The sequence below is a fragment of the Barbatula barbatula genome, assembly GCF_947034865.1.
Source record: "Barbatula barbatula genome assembly, chromosome: 19".
Classification (NCBI taxonomy): domain Eukaryota; kingdom Metazoa; phylum Chordata; class Actinopteri; order Cypriniformes; family Nemacheilidae; genus Barbatula; species Barbatula barbatula.
In genome coordinates this window covers 5,527,929-5,550,312 of record NC_136782.1, presented here as the reverse complement: position 1 = coordinate 5,550,312, position 22,384 = coordinate 5,527,929, and the positions used below count along the sequence as shown (strand labels likewise).

At 38.4% G+C, this 22,384-nt stretch overlaps 1 protein-coding gene across 2 annotated transcripts in view; it reads left to right on the top strand.

The window, feature by feature from the left end:
- Positions 1-22,384, top strand: part of ece2b (endothelin converting enzyme 2b) — a 48,982-nt gene continuing 26,598 nt past the window's right edge. The window contains exons 1-2 of one of the 2 annotated variants that reach the window (XM_079481196.1): positions 1-236; positions 328-408. In XM_079481196.1, coding sequence (XP_079337322.1) covers positions 376-408 — 33 coding nt within the window. In that variant the 5' untranslated portion in view covers positions 1-236; positions 328-375. Of the gene's footprint in view, positions 237-327; positions 409-18,735; positions 18,981-22,384 lie in introns of those variants that run through there. The other variant, XM_079481197.1, reaches the window with a different exon arrangement.

Below are 22,384 nucleotides of genomic sequence, written 5' to 3'. Positions count from 1 at the left end.
GCGGCACGGGAGCGCGCAGTCAATCACTGACCGGCGACGCGCTCGAAAGGGGCGGGGGAAAGAGAGAGAGAGCGAGCGAGCGAGCGAGCGAGAGAGAGAGCGCACAGGCTGATCTCAATCTATCACCCACAGACATCTTTCGATGTTGTAATACACAGAGAAGAGGACGGGTGATCTTTGGCATTGGCAAAACAAAGCATCATGCGCGCCTTTTTCTGAAGACGTTCGGCGATTGGGTAACGCATCTCCTGTCAGTCTTTGTGTTGATCGATAAACGCGAATGCGCGAGGAACGCTCTTTAACTCTCATTGATCGTGTTTGTTTCAGGCGCGAGGGATGATGGCATAGTCCCGTGCGGAGCGCCGATGCTGCACGATGAGTGTAGCGCTGCAAGATTTACGGAATAACGTGAGTCGCACTGACTATTACACCACATACATCTGCAGACCATCTCTCTGGCATGTGACCTCCGTGAAACCGATTCCCGACACATAGAGAGCCGAAGCTGAATGGAAGTAATCCTGCAGTTTTTCCTGTTTACTCTTCTATCGAGCGCCCGTCTCGTGTTTCGCGGGCACCGAACTCATTACAATATTTACTACTTTACATACGAGGTTGTTGGCATTTCAACATTGTTATTGTGCGTTTCCGTGTGTCTTTACGCACAAACGGTGGACGTCTCGTCAAACGTTGAGCTGCGTCATTACATTGTTTATACGATTATTCTTTTTCATCCGTAAACGCATCTATATTTAGTGACAAACTGTTTCCCGGTGACACTCGTCAAACCCGAACAACACGGATCCCTTTATGAAGTTTTCACCACTCCGGTTTCAGCGCAAGACGAACTGGTTTTATCCCTTGACTTTGTAGGCGATTGTTTGCAGGGAGTGGCCACGAGAGCATCTTGAGTTGCACGCGGTTTATATACTGGCGTATGTTTCCATGGCAACTAGAGCGCTGGGGGTCGCGCGACGGGAACTCGTTTGCTTTAAAAGCGACGCGCAAGCGCATCTTTTTTCACGAGCCTTACGTTTGTACAGGTCCTTAAGGAAAATTGTGAATGTTTTGGAGTAGAGTTCGTATATAATATGGTTACTATAGTTAAACATTTGTTTACATTTTCCAATGCGAATGTGAGGAGAAAACCATTTGGTTGTTTAAGTGTTGTTGGGTGGTTACTAGATGGTTACACGTTCTCACCTACAAGTTTCTGTGATATTCCTTATAGGTTTTAATGTAGGTCGGTGGGAACCCTCTTGCCTATTCACCATGCATTAAATTAATTTAATTTTAAAAGATACTACACCTCTTTACCAACCTTCAAGTATCATGCATAGAGGCCTACTTAATATTTAAAGGTGAAAAAGCAATAGGAGGAAATAATGAGAGACACCAATGAGAGGAAATAAAAAGGACACGTGAACACACTCATTTACAGAAGTTCATTTAATGCTGCTGCTCCAATTAGTCATTTTCCAATATGCTGAAATTCAATTACTGCTCCCAGACCGAGAGCCATTTCCAAACAGCTCAGTTATCTGCATTAACAAGAACATTGGCGCACCGCTGCACGTTATATATTGTGTACCAAGCTGTGCTGAATGTTTAGGAAAAAAGGCCAATCATTAAATCTTATGATGGTAAACAACCTCACAATATGCATGGTTTTAGAACAGTTTTATGGTTCAATGATGATCCACATAAAGCAACTGAATTCTCTACACACATTTAACAACCATCACAATTGCAACAGTTATTATAATCAGAATGATCGCACAGTACATCTTGCAGCAGCCCTGAGATTTCAGTCACATCACAGTTTTTTTAATTGCTGCGCTATTTATGTTCAGTTTGCACAATAGCAGCCTGCATAAAATGTTGCCAAATTATTGTTGAGGTTTTCTACAATTAACAATAATGTTGCTTTTGTTAAATCATTTCTACAGAGTCACTGTAAACCTTCGGCACGGCTTTGTTGATGTTTGGTGTGGCAGGAGACGTACTGGCCTGCCACTTATTGGATTAGGTGGTTATGAAGATAAAGATGTTACATAACCGGCATCATCCTGTTTGCATGTTTATGCCTTATAAAAACGTATTCAGGGAAATATATTAACTCATGACAACTGAGATGAGAAAGGCATTCTACAATTCTATATGCATCTTTACACTGCTGGATGCGTAGCGGCTGAGGCTAACGTTATAATTTAGTTTCAAGCCCTCTAGTAGTTGTACAATTATTTCTGTAAGTAGCAGTCATCCTTTGGTGTAATCCAGGAAAGACTTCTCAAATCCCCATCCAAACCATTATTGGAGAAAACCAAACACTGGCTCCACATTAGACGGACAGGGAGACTCAAGGGTGCGGTTTGCTGTGGGAAAGGCCGGTTGTTAAGCTCGCTGGAGGTGGAGTGCACTCTCTAGTCATCCCCTGTGTGACCCCTGAAGCATTTGCTCAGGGCTTGGGAGCACTGGTACATCCTGCCATTGGGTGGGTGAGAGCAGGGAGATGGACACACTTTCCTGTATACGCCAAGACTCAATCTGTACCGGTGTGTGTGTGTTCAGGGTCCAAGCTAAGGTCATCAGTGTAGCAATCCACCATCTCAGTCTGGAGCACATGTTCTTTTTAGAAGGTCTTTTGTGAGCAGCATTGTTTTGGCCAGCAGTTTTTCTTAAAACATCATCATAAATACATCAGGGATTGTGGGTAGTCTGGACACTGAACCCTTTAGGGGCTCTGTTTGTCCATCAGATGGTTTAAAATGCAACAGACAAACCATTATTTTCTCTGAAACAGGGTAGAAATTCAACAAATCAAGATTTAAATCAATAAATAAATAAAGTTTGTTGTCAACCTCCATTTTGCTTAGGTAAAAATGTATCCCAAAATTATTTACATATTTAAAGCGATTAAAAGTCTGGATTTTAAAAATAAAAGTATCATAAAATTGGTTTATAAGATGAACTCTAGTTTTGGTTCATAAGATGAACTCTAGTTTTGGTTCATAAGATGAACTCTAGTTTTACCATTTCTATTTATTGTTGATGCAACAGTTCTAGTATTCATTTAGTTTAAGGTTTTCAAATAATACTTTATTTGATTTCAACCAATACAAATATTGTAATAGTTATAGTTCCAGTGTAACATAGCTCGTTTGGTGATGAGTTTTCGATGACAGAATTTCCAATTTTGGTACCAACTATTGACCATCCACAAACTCTTTCCTATAACATTACCCTGTTTACACTTCATACATTCTCTAAACTCTTTTTCTTATTGCTCCTTGTTCCCATTAATTTAATCTGTTTCCATCATTTGGTTGCTTAACATTCTGCCAGCTCTGCACTGCAGTACCTGAGAGCTGGCATGAGGATGACAGGAGAGAGAGAGAGAGAGAGGCTGAGGTTTGCATTCTGCAATCTCTCCTTCTCTTTGTTGGTAGCCTCTAGACCAGGGGTCGGCAACCTTTTTGAAGTGCTGTGCCATTAATTTTTTTTTTGGCAACCACTGTGCCATTTTAACGTCAACGTTTAGTATTACATGTAATTGTACATTATATCTTTTTTAGATTGACACTATTTGTATACTTATACTATATGGCTATAAAACACAAAACAGAATGCAATGAGCAAGTTGCTTCAGAAGCATTATTTTTCAAACTAGTAAAAACACGAAGACTGCTGGTTTGTTTCTCATAACTGGAGACAGCGCGTCTGATGGACTCTGCCTTATCGGCCTCATCTTTGAAGGATTTTTCGTGTTTTGTTTCAAAATGGCGCTTAACGCTGGATGTACGGCACACAACATTTTCTAAACATAAAGTGCATACGGCACGATCTTTTTGAAAAACAAAACCAAATTCTTCTCTCCAAGAGGGCTGAAATGAACGAACATCAGTTTTTGCCTTCTTTTGCGTAGTAGCCATTTTTTAACCTCGTCTGAAATTCAGCACCACGGTGAGCGCAAACTAAGCAATCGATGACACGTGACATCTAAAGCAGACAACTTTATGTAAAAGATGTTGAGTACGATTACAGAATAACAGGCAATTTGTCATGCGAATACGACCAGTAGTTATTATTATTATTAGTAGTAATATTTTTCTTAACTTCACAAACACTAGTTTTGTATTAAATAAATCATTTTTCTAAATGTGCTTGGCGTGCCTTAGGTTGCCTACCCCTGCTCTAGACTGTGAAGCACTCCATTCTTCTTCCTCTTAATCATGTCCTCCCACATTAAATGTACGAAATGTCTGATGACTCTTATTACATTTTAACCACATTGCTGCATCGTTAGCCATTTCCTTTCTGCCCGGCACAAAATATTAGTTTAATCTGTTTTTCTCATGATCTGTGCATCATTTAAGCAAATTTATGTGAAGGCCAAAATTGTGCAGGATATTAAAGCTGCAATCTGCAATCTCTGTTTAAAACAGAAAATGTAAGTTTTACAGACTGGTCTTTTGAAGGGTTAAAGTCAAATGATCTCAGATAAAAATGTGCAGTGAAATGATTACACGTCAACAGTACAAATCAATGTTATAAGCTTATTGTAATGAATTGGTTTGAAAACTTGGTTTTAGGGAATATATATTTTAATATGGCATTCAGGATTTTTTTTAATCTATCAAGAACTTGTTTATAAGTAAAAGAAAAGTTGTTAGTTAGTTTACTTAAAATAATATCAACTTTAATATATGTTCTGATATGTGAAGTTTGTTTAGTTATATTTGAGCTATAAAATCTGCATTTTTTATTTTTATTATTTTTATTATTTTTAAAGAAATCAAAATATCTTGTTGATTTTGCGTCTTGTCGGATGTTAAGATTTTTTTTACTTGAAAGCAAAGAAATACTAAGTAAAACAATTTTGCTTGTGTGAAAGCTCAGACAACAGGAGGGAAGCTATTTGAAATCTGTCAGGGTTACACAAGCAGAAATTCACAGGAAGGCAGGAAGCAAGTAGTTAATAGATGAGGATAGCCTGTAAAGAACAGCTCCACGGCTGAGGATGACGTTAGAACTGCTCCCTCCCATGATTCCTGTGGTGCATTTCCACCATAACTCTTGAGTAAAGCTGTATGCATGACATACTCATAAATTGCTTATGTGCTCAAGAGTCCCAATTCTTCCTTTTAAAATGTGTGATGGTCAACGGTTTTGTCTGTAAGAGAGAAGCGTGACGGCTCCCCACAGGTTTGGCCCTTGAGTTTAAGGAGACAAGGGAACGTATTTGCGTAATGTTATTCTTTACTCAACTGCAAAGAAAAAATGAGGTATTCCTGCGAAAACTCAGTTCACTTCTTTCACTCATTTTTTCTTCCTTCCTTCCCTCTGCTTATCCTCCCTTCTTCCTTTCATGGTCTGCATGCAGTGAGTGAGGTAACCTTGATGCCCAGATCAGTGACGTCATTCAGGCACCCTGGGGAAAACACTGCACTCTCTCGCACGCAGGCACGCACGAACACACACACACACACACACACACACACACACACACACACACACACACACACACACACAAACACACACACAGTGTTGTTCTATTTGATCAATGACATGCTCAATTTGATGGTGGCGAAGCATACAGAACAGACAAACAACGTAGCATTCTCGTGTCATGAACAGCAGACATTTTTGGGGGCTTTTTACCCTACACATACATTACCTATTTACTCTCATGTGAGGAAATTATATACAATAGGATCCAACAGTTGGAGACCACCAGTGAATGTGCTTCTCTTTTGCGTTTCAAAAATGGAGAATCTATTAGTATTGGGTTTGTCCGTCAGTAAAAGAAGGGCCTTGTGTACACAGGTGTTTATGATCAATGTCATATTGGATTAGTGACTTAAAAATATGCATAATCGTACATGTTTTAATCGAATGCCTTAACCTTTCTTGGTATTCCATTTTAAAAAGCCATGAAACTTTATGAATTAAACTTTTTTTATATGCAGTTTTATATAATCAAGTGCAGGTATGTGTAATAAAGTTCGTTAGAAGGAAAGGAAGGAGGAGGGAATCGGCGGACATTCAAATAAAACTTTAATTAAACATAAACAAACAATAAACACGGTCGACTGCCGGCCATAAAACAAACACAAACTTAACACAATGTCCGGGCCCGGTCCTCTCTCGTCAACAGTCCTGCCGGTCGTCCTTTTAAGCTCCCGGTCTCCTCCGTGAGAGATGCGGGACCGGTGCGTCCACAGCTGATTGCACTTATCACTCACGCCACCGGCCCCGCGTCACGGCTCTCGTCCCGCCTTCCTCATCACAGTATGTTTGTTTGAAACATTGTTGATAAATACCTTATACAATATTATGCTTTGAACAGTGGGTTTTACTACAGAACTACAATAGAATATTATTGCTAATAGATTGAATGGCAAAGGGTATTACAATTTCACTGCATATCATACTTATGTCAACATGAAATAAAAAAGGTATCTAGTTGCTAGATGCACAAGATTGCACGAGAGAATTTCAGGGCGTATAACACGGAGTTGTTTTTGCTTAACGAAGTACTCGGCAATGTAAAGTGGATCTGTCATATCGCTTGTATATTACAATTATAACCCATTTTTGCCGGCTAAAAATACATACACTGTTATTCAACTGGAAATTACTCTGTCAACTCTGGCATGCCAAAAGCTCACAGATGCCATCTTGTACAACTAGTGAATTGGGCATGATTCATTGTTGCATATTGCTAACTGAAAGAATGTTAATAATCTTTCATTAAAATGTAATAAGTTGCTCTAACACCTGGCTTCAAGTCCTGTTCTAATTATTTTTTAGTCAAATGTCCTTTTTCACTAAGATTAAAGTAAGGTGTGTCTCATATGGGCCACATTTATTACGTATGCAACCTCAGATACTTTACTTTAGCTGTCGGTGTTATTCCACTATTGAAACTTAATTATTAAAACTGCATCCCTTTTTAAACAGCATCTCTCAGCAGGCGGTCATACGTTGTGTTTATTGGTGTAGAGCAAGAGAGGGACGTGCTCGTGTGAAGTGCGCTCAAGTGTCTAACTGCATCAGGGCAGCCGGCAGAGAACAGAATGGCCTTTTGTACAACAACAGTACGGTTCTGTGTCCGTACCCATACCGCAGCCACAATGGAAGCCCCATCTAACGGTGCAGGAGTGTTAGCACACTGTAAGCAGACTAAATGAAGACCTTATGAATGAGAGGCTAGGGGACTGTGGGAAACGGGTTGTTGTGAATGCGTGTTACTGTGAAGGGAATATATTTGCAGGAAAGGAAGGGATGCAGTTTGGTTTTATGTGGGATGTCCTGTAAATAACTGGAAGCAAATGGAAGTTATATACAGAGGGATGGTTGACCCTAAATAGAATGTTTTCTGTAGTTTTCTTTTACTTTCCCGCTAATTCATCCATACATTTACTAACCCCCATATCATTCCAGACCCATAGCTGTTAAGGTAATTGAAGTTGAATGACATAGTAGCTTACAGAGAGTATATTTCAAAGTTTACTTTCAACTAAAATTGTGTTACAAATATTGAACTAGTAATCTAATATTGATAAGTTCACTTGGAATATAGTTGCAGTACAAATGTAAAATTTTGAAGATGTGTGAAAGATTTTTATAACTCGGAATTTATATAAAACTGCCTTTTCTAAGATGTTTTCCAGATTTACAGATCTGGAGATCCTGATCTTGCAGACATACGCTCTTAAAATTAAAGGGGCTTATAAGGTTGTGAAACAGAAAGGTTCTTCAGATGTTAAAGGTTCTTTATGGAACCAAAGGGTTCTATGGTAGCGAAAGAAGTACCTTTTGAAGTATCTTTTTTGTGTACATGTGCTATCTGCGTGCACAATTTCTACATAAAGTATACTTTAGAAATAGACATGGACTTTACTTTTTAAAACAAGTGAGATACACATTTGAATGTGGCTTTACTTGTTAACAAGACATTGAGGCCAGATTTGATGAGGTATATATAAAACAATCATGGGTAACGAGACATACCTGGACACCATTAGTGCGGTTAACACAAAAGAACATGAACAAGGTGCATCCCAAATCACACACTTATTCTACACCATTTTGAAGTAAAAATAGTGTGTGTAAACTAGTGTAAAAAATAGTGTAAAACGTAACTAATCGCACTTTAACTTATTTGTTAAAAGACACCGCTGTATCGTTTCAAATTCAAAGCAAGAATGAACAACAGACGAATTCCAAGTTTAATTTTAAGTTATCTTTAAGTTGTGTTGTGAACATGCGGAAACTAACTAACTAAAATCAATATAATAACGTCACAAGCCCTGTCGAAACAGTATAATTTATAAATATGGTCTTGACATGCACCTTTTCTATATTGCAGATTTTCCCCAAATGTTAGGGTGGGATTAACAAAAGAGTCTGCAGATTTCATATAACCCTGTTTATGTGGGGAAATAACTCGAAAGAAAAACGTTATGTGAGCAAAGATTTATGTGAGGGGTTATTTGGCGCTACACTAGCAAAGTTCTCCTGTGGTGTGATGCTTCAATCTGACAGGGACTGAGGTCATTTTGGGCAAAACGGATAGAAAATTACAGCACCAGTACAATGTTCAAATAGATTTTTATTGACACGCATTGTCATTGTCTTAAAGGATTGTCCCTATTCTCTTCATGAGCAATGGGTGTGTTTCGGGGCAAAACGTGCAGTACACCAACCAGAGACTCATCTCTTATTCCCTTTTAGAGCCAGTTGCGTTTGCGCCATGGGGGATTCACTATATACGCAGCGTAATTCGCAAAGGTAAACACTGGACGCTTCTCGAGAGAGGAAACACATCTGCTCGTGCATGAGGTTAAAACGTGTATATATGCTCTGCACCCACCTAAAGGTGCATTTTACTAACATGCTTTTTACATAGCGATACGTCAACAATGCACCTCAACACACCTCATTTTCAGACCAGCACGCCCATGGGCGCACAAATGGGCAAAAAACGTTGCTATTTAAACTGGACTTGAAAATGAAAGCCGCGTCAGTGCTGAAATTAGCAAAAAAACACATTGCACTCCTCATTGCACCAGGTGGGGCCCTTAAACTTTAAATGTTGAAATGAAGACTTTTATAAGATAGCTGATAAATATTTCCGATTTTTCTTTTTTTTGCTGCTAGGGACAGTGAGGACAATGATAGAACAAACAATGATTGGAAGTACGGTATTGGGAAATGCTGCGTATACCGGAATCAATTCAATCAACACCACAGATCAATATATTAAAGCACACGCAATAATCTCCACAGTTGTAAACTCTCTTAACTTTCCTCTTTTAGTCTCTTGAGCATTACTTTTATTTGTACCTTTCCTTTGTTTTGTCATGTAGCAGGAAGTAAGCAGCCCCCCTGGCACATTTCAAAGGCCAAACTGTTTACTTTCTCACTATCATCATTCTGTCTAAGAACTCCCCTGTTGCTTCTATCATCCCCTTTTCGTGTCCCGCCCTTCTCGTTCCCTCTCAGACCTTCCCGACTGCGATATTGCATGTTGTTTGTCTGTTTGCTCGTGCTCTCTTGCATTTTTCCCTCCCTCTCTTAGAGCATTCTGCATGTGTTTATGGTCCCTCTGAGGGAGGAGAGAGTGGGAGAGAGAGAGAGGAAATGAAAGGGGGGAGGCAATGTCTTTCATGTGCTTGCGATGTGTGTGGTACAGTGCTTGTCAGTATTGTTGGTATTGTGTGGTGGGTTTTTTTGAATGAGAGGTTGTTCTGCTGTTGACAGCCGTCGCAAGTTGACTTTACAGAAATGAGCTCAAAAAATGCATATCTGAAGCTGCATCGATTTTTTTTGACTTACCGGGGCCAGAGATCATTGTTTTGATATGCTCACTTTGATTTAGCCAAGAAGATCATGTTCTTGGATCAACATCACTGTTACTGTCAACCTTATCAGATTTTAGGTTAGGCCTATGGTTATACATAAGACATTTGAATTGATGCAAGTTTGCTCTGTCATGGCTCAGCAGAGATAAAAGTACTTTAGTTGCGATTCATTTATGTCACAAATGCTTATTATGATATGAAGAATATAATTCGTAATATTAACATTGGAGGCATAGCTGGAATAACATCAACGTCTTTGAGGAGAGGTCATGTTAACATGACTGATACAAATATATTATCTTCGTTTTATCCTACATACAAGTAATATATAATTATTACATTCATATGACTTGTGCAGGCCATTTGATTTAATGAAGAATTTAAGGCTAAGTTAAAATCATTTTCATTTTTTGTATACTATATATACAGTATTAGTATACAAATCCTTGTGTTTGATTCCAGAAAGGGCTGTACAACACCTTTTTTGCACAGAGTATATTGTTCTTTATTAAAGTATACTATAGTGTTTACTACAGTTTATAAATTTACTACAAGTTAATTATTTTTTCATCTGGTTCAAATTAAGCTGACTTTTATTTTGCTTGAGCGTCAGTGTGCTTGACATTAGCTTCATTTAAACTGTGAAATGCTTGTAAAATAAATTGTGGATGAAGATCATGTATTCATGTCATGGTATAGTAAGATACAGACAAATCCACGAGTGTCACGCTTTTAACATGCTAAAGTATGCAACTCATTCACTCATAGACACATGGAACAAGCAGAGGACAGTCATATTTAAATAGTAGAATTCCGCTTTCGTGATTCCTTCCATGTTTTCCCACATCGCGCAGATAAGAGGGCTCTAGATCAATGGACTCGATACAGCCGGAAAACAAGTTTTAATTGCAAGAACAAAAGAAAAAAGAAAAAGATAGTGGTGCGCCAACGACAAATGCACTTCACACAAACAAGCGGCTCAGTCTAATGCACCTTCCAAACTGTTTCGCACACGTGCTACTCTTACATTTATTTGTAGCACAGACCGATTTTCTTCCAAGAGATACACGGGACTCTGTTAGATGTCCATCTATGCTAATTGTCTAGAGTAAATTACCAAGAAATAAAAGAAATAGCATTCATGAATGGGAGTTTATGGTTTTGATTGGAATTTGTCATAAGGTTTGACTTATGCTGTTCCAGGACATGCAAAAGAGCACCGCACATTTGATGTGTCTCCCCTATTTAACACACCTGATTCAATTCATGATTCAGCTCATTAGGATAGAGACTCGTAAACTGAACTGAATGTCTCAAATAAGGCAGACAAATGCGCAGTGCTGTGGGAGTCAAGAACCGTTCTCTTTCAATGTTTCAGAGATAATTAGTGGTTTGCTTTGTCAGCATTAACAGATGCGTGCGTCCTGGCTTGTTGTGTATGCTTGTGCTCGTGTGAGTTATCGAGCGAGTCTCACTGTCAGAGTGTGGAGAGAGGTCATGAATTGAAGAAAAGAGGAAAAGGAGATTGCTGAACTCTGACTTCCGTTTCGTGTCACCACTGAATGCTCGGGCCAGCGCTTTGCTCGTTTTCACTCTCTTACCCCCCTGTACACCCTCCCGCTCTCTTCCATGAACTGGGATTGAATTATTACCGGTAATGAGTAAAGAACTAGACGGCACAGGGAGTAATCACAACAAAGCTGATATAAAACTCTTCAAAGTCCAGACCCCCAAGACCCAGATTAAGAGCTGCTAGTCTAAAACCTTTAGAAAAAAAGTCAATTTTGTCAAAAAAGTCTTTGGTGAAGTCAATAGAATTAAATGGTTAGAGGACAGGGTAGGTTTATAGGCCTATCACAATGATTTTCACTGCATGCTTGCTTTTTCTCTCCGTCACAACGCAGTTTATTGCTTTGGCATAATACAAGAATTTTATTTGTGAACTGAACTTCATTGCAGGGTACATACTGTGTATAATATTTAGGGGCAGTTTCCTAGAGAGGGTTTAGCCTAGTCCCAGACTAACTGAAATGTCAGACTTGTCTTTATCTAAAAACTGCTTGCACTGACATATCTGAAAAGATAGTATTACGATTGTTTTGTCTCAAGACAAAGTATGTTTTTAAAAACATCTTAAACCAGGACTAGGTCTTAGTTAAACTAGGGTACTTCAAATAATCCCTGTCCGGGAATCCACCCCATACTGTTTATTAGAGATGTTAAGTATGTTTTGTCTATGTTGTAAAAATATAATAATAGGATTGTTTTGGATTGATTTGAATCATCTTAATGTACATGAAGTGTGCACTTTTGCACCATTGTTAGTTGGAGATTATCAGATACTCAAAATAAAATGACTGATTCTATACATAAAACAGAATCGAGAAAGTCAAACGTATTTTTAATAAGATGTCTATTGTGATAATTATGATAAGATGTATTAGTATTTCTTTAAGATGGCTACTGCACACTCTTAAAAATAAAGGTGCTTCACTATGCCAGAACCGTTTTTGGCTGTGTGAACTATAAAGAATGAATATCTTTAACATATGTAGAAGGTTTCTGTTGCATAAACGGTTCTTTGTAACGGAAAGGGTTCTTTAGACTAAAAAGTTGACAAGAAATGGTTCTTTTAAAGGGACACTCCACCTGAAAAAGAAAATTCTGCCATGAGTTACCCCCCCCCCTCAAGCTGTTACAAACCTGTATACATTTCTTTGTTCTGTTCAACACAAAGAAATATGTTTGAAAAAAAATCACATTTCTGGGACACCATTGAATACCCTGGAAGGAAAAATTTTAATGAACTGTTTGCTTTGCTACTTTCTTCAAAATATCAAATTTTGTGTTCAACAGAGCAACCAAAACAGGTTCTTCTATGACATCGCTTCCAATAACCTTTTGAAGCACATTTATTTAGCACATTTTAACAATGAATGTCAAATTGCTTATCAAAGTTGAGCTGGAAAACCGTTTTACCGGAAAATCTAATGATTTAATCACTTCATGACATCAGAGTGTTCTTACTGCCGTAACTATGACCTCTCTGTTCAAAACATTCGCATTCATTGAATAGAAAGTTTGAGTTCTGATTCATGTAAATAGTTGGGTAGCCACAGTAAGAACTATATATGCATTAATTCATCAGGTTTTTTTAAAAGAATAATTTATATATGGCATAATGTCTCATCTAGGCCGATTACTATAGCTACAATTGAGAAATTTCATAGCCTCTTCATTTTATGTTTAATCATAAATCACCAATGCACGCTTTGTTTTGTTGGACCATTGTTCCTGCATGCACTTAAACAGAGACTTTAAGCCGAGACACAAATCCAAGTCCGAGACATTGACCCATTGAATAATGAGATTCCTTAGAGAAATGATAACAACACTGTTGGTCTATAGACCAAAACCACAAGATCAAGTCTCTAGTTCCTATCACAGTTTGATGCGCAGGAACATCCATAAGTGCGCCATTTTTAAATTTCTGAATGAGCAGCCTGACATTTAAAAAATTCTGGATCAACCAATAGTGTGCATTTATGACAGGCCTACCTATTTTAATATTTTATTTGATAAATCCAAACACCAAAAATCGACCATAGTCTTTGCTTTGAATACAATTGCATTTGTTATTTGCAGTCGATTTGATACAGCCAGTGCGCAGGAGTTAAACACAACAGCTTTGAAAAGCATATCAATAATTTACTTTGTTTAACGTGTTGTCTCTCTCACTTACGCACAAAAAGACGCTCTGTCGATTACGACTGCGAGTTCAACACTCTTGGCCAGATTGCAAATGTGAGTCAAGCAATTTATCAGAGCTTTCCCAGCTGGTCACTATCCACCGTCAACAAGGCAGTGTTTTTTATGTTAAGTGTGTTTTGTTTGTGTAATCCGCACCCTGCGAGGAATTCCACTTCCTTCAATAACGAAGGGAGGTCACTTAGGCTCTGTCATGTGCGCTTAAGATTTAACAGATTGTTCGTGTGTGTCATCGCTCCTCAAAAAGCCCCTTTCCAACAAGAAAAAGCCACTCACTTCCTCACATGTGGTCAATGTGGGAAACTAATCGTGCAGCACTTGTATGTGTAAAGTGTATTTCTAATATGCGTTTGTCAGATGGGAATTTATTCATGCATATTTTAAGGTTAGACAATGTAGATTGTGTGATTGTATTTGGTGACCTCACCCGCATCACCCAGCGACACAATGTCTGAGCACCTTCATTAAGAGACCGTAGATGGCCGTTCTCAAACCTTTGCTTTCTATCTCTCAGTTTTCTGTTTTCTCTCTTGCGTAATGCCCATGCTGTCAGCTCAAAGCGAGCACTGTTACCTTATAATTCGCCTGGACAGTCTCTAAGCCCCAAAAGAGACGTGTGTGGCCCTCTTCATAACCATCCAGAGTGTGCCTATATGATTGTTTGGGTGGACCTCCTCTTTGGCTCTCGCTCCTTTCAAGGTGGCTTTGGGTTGGCTTGGGCTGATTTCTCGGGGCAGGAGTGTGGGGGTATTTCTAGCTCTCGGGGGCAGAGGTTGGACTTTGCCAGCCTTCCCCCACTGAGCGATTTCCTTTTGAAAACACTCCTCAGGAAACCACTTCAAACAATCACATTCCGCTGAGAGAAAGGTCCACGCCACTCCTGGAACTTGGGAAAACCTCTCCCTTCCCTTCATAAGGCTAGTCTTTTTTCTCCGTCTCGACCTTAGGAGCGAGTCTTCATCTCTCACTTATGTTGATGTCTATTTAGATGTCAGCTATCACATGCTTTCTTGCACATGTAGTGAGTCAACATTTGCCCCAGAAGTTTGCTACTGTTCATTTAAGAGGTTTATATGTAAATTATCTTTATTATCATTGGCAACCGTGTACTGTGACAGTACGTACTGTCTCCTGTGGTCTCATACAACAATATCCATCTGGTGCATAACACATCTCAGCGAAATCAGAAGACATCTATTTGATTCCTATAGCAAACGCTTTTATCCAAAGCAACGTAAATTTTACATTTTTGTTCACCAAGTCATGTTTTAGTAGTAGTAGACCAGCTGGCTATTAGTTACTCTAACTACCCTGGGCTCGAAATTGCCTCCTTCCATACTGTATACCATTTAAAAATCTGTAATAAAAATTGAATGTGAGAAATACCCGGCTGGTCTACTACTACTAAACATGACTTGGTGAACTAAAATGTCAAGGCTGTAACATGACAAAATGTGGAAAAAGTGAAGCGCTCTGAATACTTTCCGGATGCACTGTACGTTGACGGTTTGCTTTTTTGTTCAGTATAGTTGGAAATGTTTGATGCCTGTATAAGAAGGTTTCTTTGCAAAGCATACATTTTGTTGTTGCAGATGCACAAAACAATTTACTCTGAAATTCAAACCGTTAAGGTCAGACTGAAGTGACTGGGGATCTTGTTAAAAACTCATTTGTTTATTTCTAACACTGGAATCTTTCTGAACGTGCTGCAGAGCTTCAGACATATTTCACACAGTCAAACAGCCCCCACATCACGCTGTCATCAGTACCAGCTATAATTCCAGTATCCTGTTTTTTAGCCTTACGTAATTCACAGCTGAACTTAATTGTGGCGTAGTAACTAACACACTATTAAAGCAACACTTTGTAGTTTTTTGGCCTTAATATAATGTCTCTAAAATTATTTCAGTGGTGGAACAACTCTTTAACTGCGGCTGCTACCTAAACAGACTCATAGCGGCTACAACCACACTCTGTAAGTTCTGTGTTCGGGTCGGAACACACAGTCCCGCCCATCCCCTGCCTGCCTGCAGAAGAGTACGACATGGTTTCCTAACAACGTTTTTGCATTCGCCAGTTTCATCAGTTTAATTAATACATTTGCGTGTATTGGGCTGCCCAAGGGGAAGGTTATAGCGACATTATTTACAACCATTGTAACATTCAATTTCGCTCATCAACCACATGGGGGAACCGTGAGCCACTGTTCTATGGTGTTGCTTTAAATATTAAAATGTTGCACTATTAAACATAATATGTACCTCGCATTCAAACTAAATATAAATCCTCCGACCAGGAGCTGGAATAAAATGGTAGACGAAATGTTACTTAGATGTTTTGCAGAACAGACTTTACGACCTAGAAGTCTTGCCTGAAGAACAAATGATACAACCAAATTAAAGTGATAGTTCACACAAAAATGAAACTTCAGTCACCATTTACTCACACTCTTGTTATTAGTTGCAAACTAGATAGTACTTACTAAAAACCCTATTGTGTAAATTTTATGTCTGAAATAAGACCTGTTTAGTTCATCAGGTATAACAGTGTGTATACAATCTGGAAAACTTGTTTCCAGAAGCGATTCATTTATTCAGGTTCAAGAAACTGCCAATTAAAACAACGCAGAATTTACAATAGAGCGCACTCAAGACTTCATGTTATACGTAATTACGTTGAAAAGATCACGCTTGACATTGAAGAGAAGATGAGAGATTTTTTCGGCCTGCCCTACCAAAGTTTAAAATCGTCTGACATCATTATTTGACCTTTTAACTCCCTTTTTTACACGTTCAACATATAAACCCTGACTCGGTACTTCCGCCTACATCAAGCGTGACCTTTTACACGTAATTACGTATTATGTGAAGTCATGTGTGCGCTTTGCAGAACAGAGCAAGGCGAACATTTGTGTTTATAAAGCATATACATTTCTATTTTTTGGAGAATGAAAAATCGTTTCACTAGATCACCACTATATGGAGAATAATACTGGAATGTTTTCATCAAAAAATTTAATTTCTTTTCGACTAAAGAAAAAAATACATAAACATCTTGGATGACAACAGGGGTAAGTGTACAATTCCTTTAAGTTGAACAAAACTTTAATTATCGATCAAAAGTTTGATGGAACTAACCTGTGATCCTTCTACAAATTAAGTGCTTTAAGGCCCCCGTGAACCAGAAGTTGCGATTCTTTTTACTTCTGCATTTTGACGCTTTTCCGAGTGAAATGTAATTTTGAATGAGAAAAACAGTGGTTGTCTTTCTCTGGGATTTGATTGTATGTATAAAAACAGCCGTTGCACAGTTGAAGGGGAGGAGTTAACGGATGCTCTGCCCAAACCGTCTAACATCATTTAGGTTGGATAGTCATTACAGGAATGAAGTGCATTTTCAGATTAAACTAAAGATTATACGGGCACACAAATCTAAAAAAGAGAATGACCCACATTGATAAACTATGTTCAATAAACGCTGCAATATTTTATGAAAACGTAAGCATTGTAATTTTTTACTTCACTGGGACTTTAAGAAAAATCAGCTTGTTTTATCATATTTTTGCTTGTATAAACTGACTAATAAAACCCTTGAGACTCCCTGAAGTTGCCTAAAACCAACCCAATCAGATTTAAACTGTTGATTTCAGTCAGTCCGTGTTCTTTTTGTGCGTAGTATTCTTCATACGGTCTGTGAATGGACGGTGGGCGGTCTGTGGGTGTGAGCTGTCTCGAAATAGTGCATCATTTTTAATGGTTTGTCTACATTAAAAGTTCTGTGGCTGATCCAGAGGGACCTTTACTGTTCCTCAACCTCGTCAAGACATCTTAAAGGTCTTCTTACATAACACTCAGAGCATACATCATGACCTCATTCACTCTCGCTTTCTCTCTTCATCATTTACTCCATATTACGGCAGCGTTTGTTTATTGTCGGCATCGTAGTCCCGGGAATGTTCTGTAGCATTTTTCCTGTAATAGGGCACTGAAGTGCTTTGAGAAGGCTTCTGGTTGGCCGTTCCTGTTGCCAATAAAATGGCTTGTGAACATATTATGAAAGATATTGATTTAATTAGTGATAGTTCATGTGATGGGGCCTTGTTGCCATGGTGATGGGATGGGCAGTGCAAATATACGGGAACGGGAGTTTTATGAGGACCTTAAAGCAGAGATTTGACCTTTTAAACACTGTTGTATTTATCACACACACACACACACACACACACACACACACACACACACACACACACAGATACAGATACAGATTTGTTTATAGCCATTTGTGGGGTCTGTTTGCGAGTTCATGAGTTAAAATATTATATAGAAATATATAATCATCAGTTGAGAAATACTGTACATAAAATGTAGCGGGAGCATGAAAGGATGGAAGAGACGAAGACCAGTCATTAGTGAGACTCCATAGTCAAACTGATATTTGTCAATGTGGTGTTCTGCTTTCAGGTCCTCTTTGGGTGTTCCTACTGAATTTAGAATCACAATGAGATGTAGTTGTGCTCTTGAAAAAGTACTGTAGATGCGTCAAGCTATTTTATATGCCTTTCTTTCTTTTTCACTTTCAGACACGGACAGAATATATTTTTTTCATTTCCTCTGCAGCAAAATGAACTCTGAAGGCTGTGCATTAGGTGTTTAATGGGGTGTGGGTGAAATGAAATGAGAAGTAACATTGAAGTGTTTACGAGAAGCAACATCTCATAGAAACACTTCCCGTTTGTTTAAAAGATTGGGGCAAAGTTGGATGAAATTGTACATTTTGTTTTACATTTAACTACCCATTTTGACTCAAATCAAATTTTGCTTGTACCACGATTCTTTGTTATTAGTTTCCTGTTGATATGTCCAGCATTGTGCTTGCATTCAGGCACACTCATCTAATATATACCATCATTCCAACATGACTTGAAAGCAGAATTTGTCTGCAGTGGTTTGTAGATTCTTTTCCTGGTTTCACAGCGTCTCAGAGTCCACTGATGTTTACCATGACTTTACGATAAGGTTGCGGTTACAGTTTACGTAGCCTCAATAACTTTTTACAACTTCCCCATATGCGCATGTTTCACCGTTATCCACGAAACCGAGGTAGGAGTCTCCTTTTAGGAAGTGAGGTTTATCTGTTCTTCACTCCCAGCAGCCTTCCCTCTCCCACGGTAGCGACCTGCCCTTTCTGGGTCATGCTAACAAAACATTGGCTTTCCTCTCCCCCATTCTCCAGTCGATGGTTTATTCCAGTCACACAACGCGAGTGGCACCAGTTTACTTCTGCTTTTGGACTGCCGATGTCTTTCACGTTCTTTTTACAGCGCTAAGAGAGTATTGATGTATGGTGAGTATGTAGAAATTTGTCGTTTATTTTTTGGGATGCTGTGACATTTTTAGAGTGTGTTTGCTTGAAGAGATGTATATAAAACGGTTTGGAGTATACTGTCTTTCTGCATACTGTACATACTTTGAATACACAAAACACAATCGTCTGTCATTCTAATCAAGTTTTGAGCATTTTTGGAAAATGAAAAATCTAGTTTGTTAACAATAAAAATTTGAATTTTTTAAGAAAATTAACAATTACAAATCGTGACTTATTATCTCTGCTTGACACACTGGAGGTGAAGAGTCAAGAGAATTGCATTGTGGGAGATGGTATTCAGCTCAATGTAATCTGTTGTATTACTCAAATTTACTCAAAAAAATACTCAAAAGTTTATTATAGGTCATCTGGGGACAAATAATCTGCATACACTGTAAAAACAATGACTAGCTGCCTGAAAGTTAAATATAATTAGCTTTAATAAGTCATTTCAACTTAATTATATTGAACTATTGGACTTATTGAAAATACAACTATATTTGTTGAAGTCAGTTTAGTATAATTTAAGTTTAATTGACTCCTAAAGGTTATATAATTTAAAATGTAATGAAGCTGTTTAACTTAAGATTTAAAGTTTTTTTTACAGTGTACTTTGCGCAGTACATTAACTACTGGGTATACTGCAAATAGTAAATTTAAGCGTGGTATGATGCACATGACAGTTCATCAAAGATGTGTCAGATATGTATGAAGGAAGAAGTTTGGTTCAAGGCACTGTTTCAATGTCCAGCCAACCAAGAAACTCATGAAACCTTACCAAACCTCCGGAGATAATTCTTGTGGGTTTGACATCCTCCTAAAACTACAAAGGTCCACAACCACAGCCATTATATTTGAAAGGAGTGTGGGAAATCATGACAAACAACTGAAGTGTCATTTGGCTGCTTATGAGAAAACCTCAACCTCTGGAAAACAAGTCAATGACGGGAAAATGTCAAACTAGGGATGAGCAGTGGTTGTTACGGGTGTTTGTGTGGGCGTAGCGTGTGTTTCACATCACCATGAGTCAGAGGTTTTGTCTTTCTAATCTCAATTATGGTTTCCTGTAAAAGCCCATTGAGGAAGAGCGCACTGAAACTCCAAATCAGGCTGCGAAGATACAACATTTGTTTAACTGAGACACTAACAGTCGAGATGATCGAGTGTGGCGTTCCGGATGAACTTTAAAACATTTTCCAAAGGGCTCCCGGTGCTTTGTTGTACATCATTTTCTATAAACAACATTTGTGTGTGTGTGTGTAAGCCTGCAATAGAATCATTTGTCTCTTAACAAATGATGGTCTGCGAAGAAGTTTCGTTTAGAACAGCAAAAGCATTGTATAAGAATAGTTGTGTTATTAAATTTTAACAAAATATGTGTAACTGAGACATTGTCTTGGTCGTACAGTATGACTTTAAAATTGAAATTGAAAGTGTTCTTATATATGTATATGCATTTATTACTTTTTAAGGTTATCTGTGTATGGCAATGACCTGGACAGGCTTGTCTGATATACAGATTTGGCACTTCCCCAATACGCTGCATATAGATTTAGTAGTTCCCTCTTAGTTACAAAATTGTAATCCTTGTGTTGTATTTGGGACCTGTTTTACAAAAAAAGCATAAAGCATAATTCTAAAACGTATTATTTACCATATATTAGAGATGTACCGATATATCTGCCAGTATCGGATGATTAAAGCAGTTTTTCACACTATCGGCTATGAGCAAACAGCCAAGAACAGTTAAGAAACAGTATCAGTTTGATGTTCAATATTAATAGTCATTATTTAAATTAATAACATTCAGAAAGTTGAGTAATATTAATTTAATCTACAGAATCTGTATCGGCGGATATCACTCTAAATATTCTGCTGTTGGTATCGGTGGAAATGTATTATCGGTGCATCTCTACCATATATTCTGTCTGTTATCTGTCTCATCCAAAACATGTTTATTTTAACTATGCTTTTGACATAACATTCATTGCTCCGTATTCTTACTGCATGTCAACAATTGTCTCATTTCTACGTATTTCTCTTGTAGAATTTCAGGAGAAACGTCTTGGTCGGGTTACTTCCATCAAACTTTTACTGAGTAGAGCAACCTTTGAGCAATAAGCTGCTCTTTTCTGGATTTCTCTCCGTGTTATACGTGTATGTGTGTGTGTGTGTAATTTTGCTCAGATTTGTTTAGTCTGCTCTCGTCGAATGAGATGGGCGAGAGGTTTTGCTCCAGGCTTTTTCGTCTGCGTTTCTGCACGGCTGTCAGTGCAGGCAGACAGATATCAATAGACGCCGTAAACGAAGTTAGATTCATGCAATGTTTTCCATTTTCTATGGAGTAACGCTTAAAATCTTTGACACTGACGGAGCAAAAAGCCACCCCGAGGTGTAGATTAACCACCTCGTCTGCTGCGACTTGTCATAGTTGTGTATGCGTGTGTGCAAGTATGTGTTCATTTAAATTCCTCTCCAAAGACCGAGAAGGGGGGAGGAAACAAGGAACCCCCACCCCAACATTCATCTCCATTTCACACGCTCTTGCGACATGTCTTGTCGTCAGACTCTGAGCTGGATCTTGGCCCGCTCTTGCCTCAAGGCCTATTTTCTATTCTCTATAGATTTTTCCATTCGACTCCCAATTAGTGTTAAACTGTGTGAAATGAAATTTAGAGAGGTCATGACCTGAGGGATCAAATTTGACTTGATCTTTTGACATGTGAGGTACTGTAAAAACATGCAAGAACTCGTAAGTTCATCTTTTAGATTGTATTATGGTGACCAAAAAGATGCCCAATTGTTCATTTTTTTTTTTGCTTCACAAAAGCAGAACTAGGACATCCATTATTACACCTCAAGGATACAATTCCTGTTCTTGTTATTTGTAACAGTAAGATTGTGATGTCTGAAAAGTTAGCCAAATGTTGTGCAGTTTTGGATGTGTTAAAGCCTTTTAAAGGATCCCAGCCATAAGAAATGGACGTCTGTTTAGTGACATGCTTGATCAAATCACTGCAGGTTGATACGTTCGTTCTGCATTATACGTTGAACTGCTGATTCACCTTTGCCTCAACCTCACTTCATTATAAAGTCTCCCCAATTCACACTGGGTCAGGTTAAAGGAATTCCAAAAAGGTTTTTAAAAATGTGAAATCTACTAAATGAATTGTACAAAGAATGCAGTTTTAAAGTTTTCATTTGCTGGTGTGTTGTGTATGGTTTACAATGCTTTTGGGCTTATTTCACTGTTGTCTGCTTGGGGTTCGTTTGATTTCACGGTTGTCAGGTTTTAATGAATAAGCACATCCGGAAGTCACACCTTCTCCCAGGAGTATTTCATATTCCTCATAATTGAAGCATTTGGTAGTGTGCTAAATCTG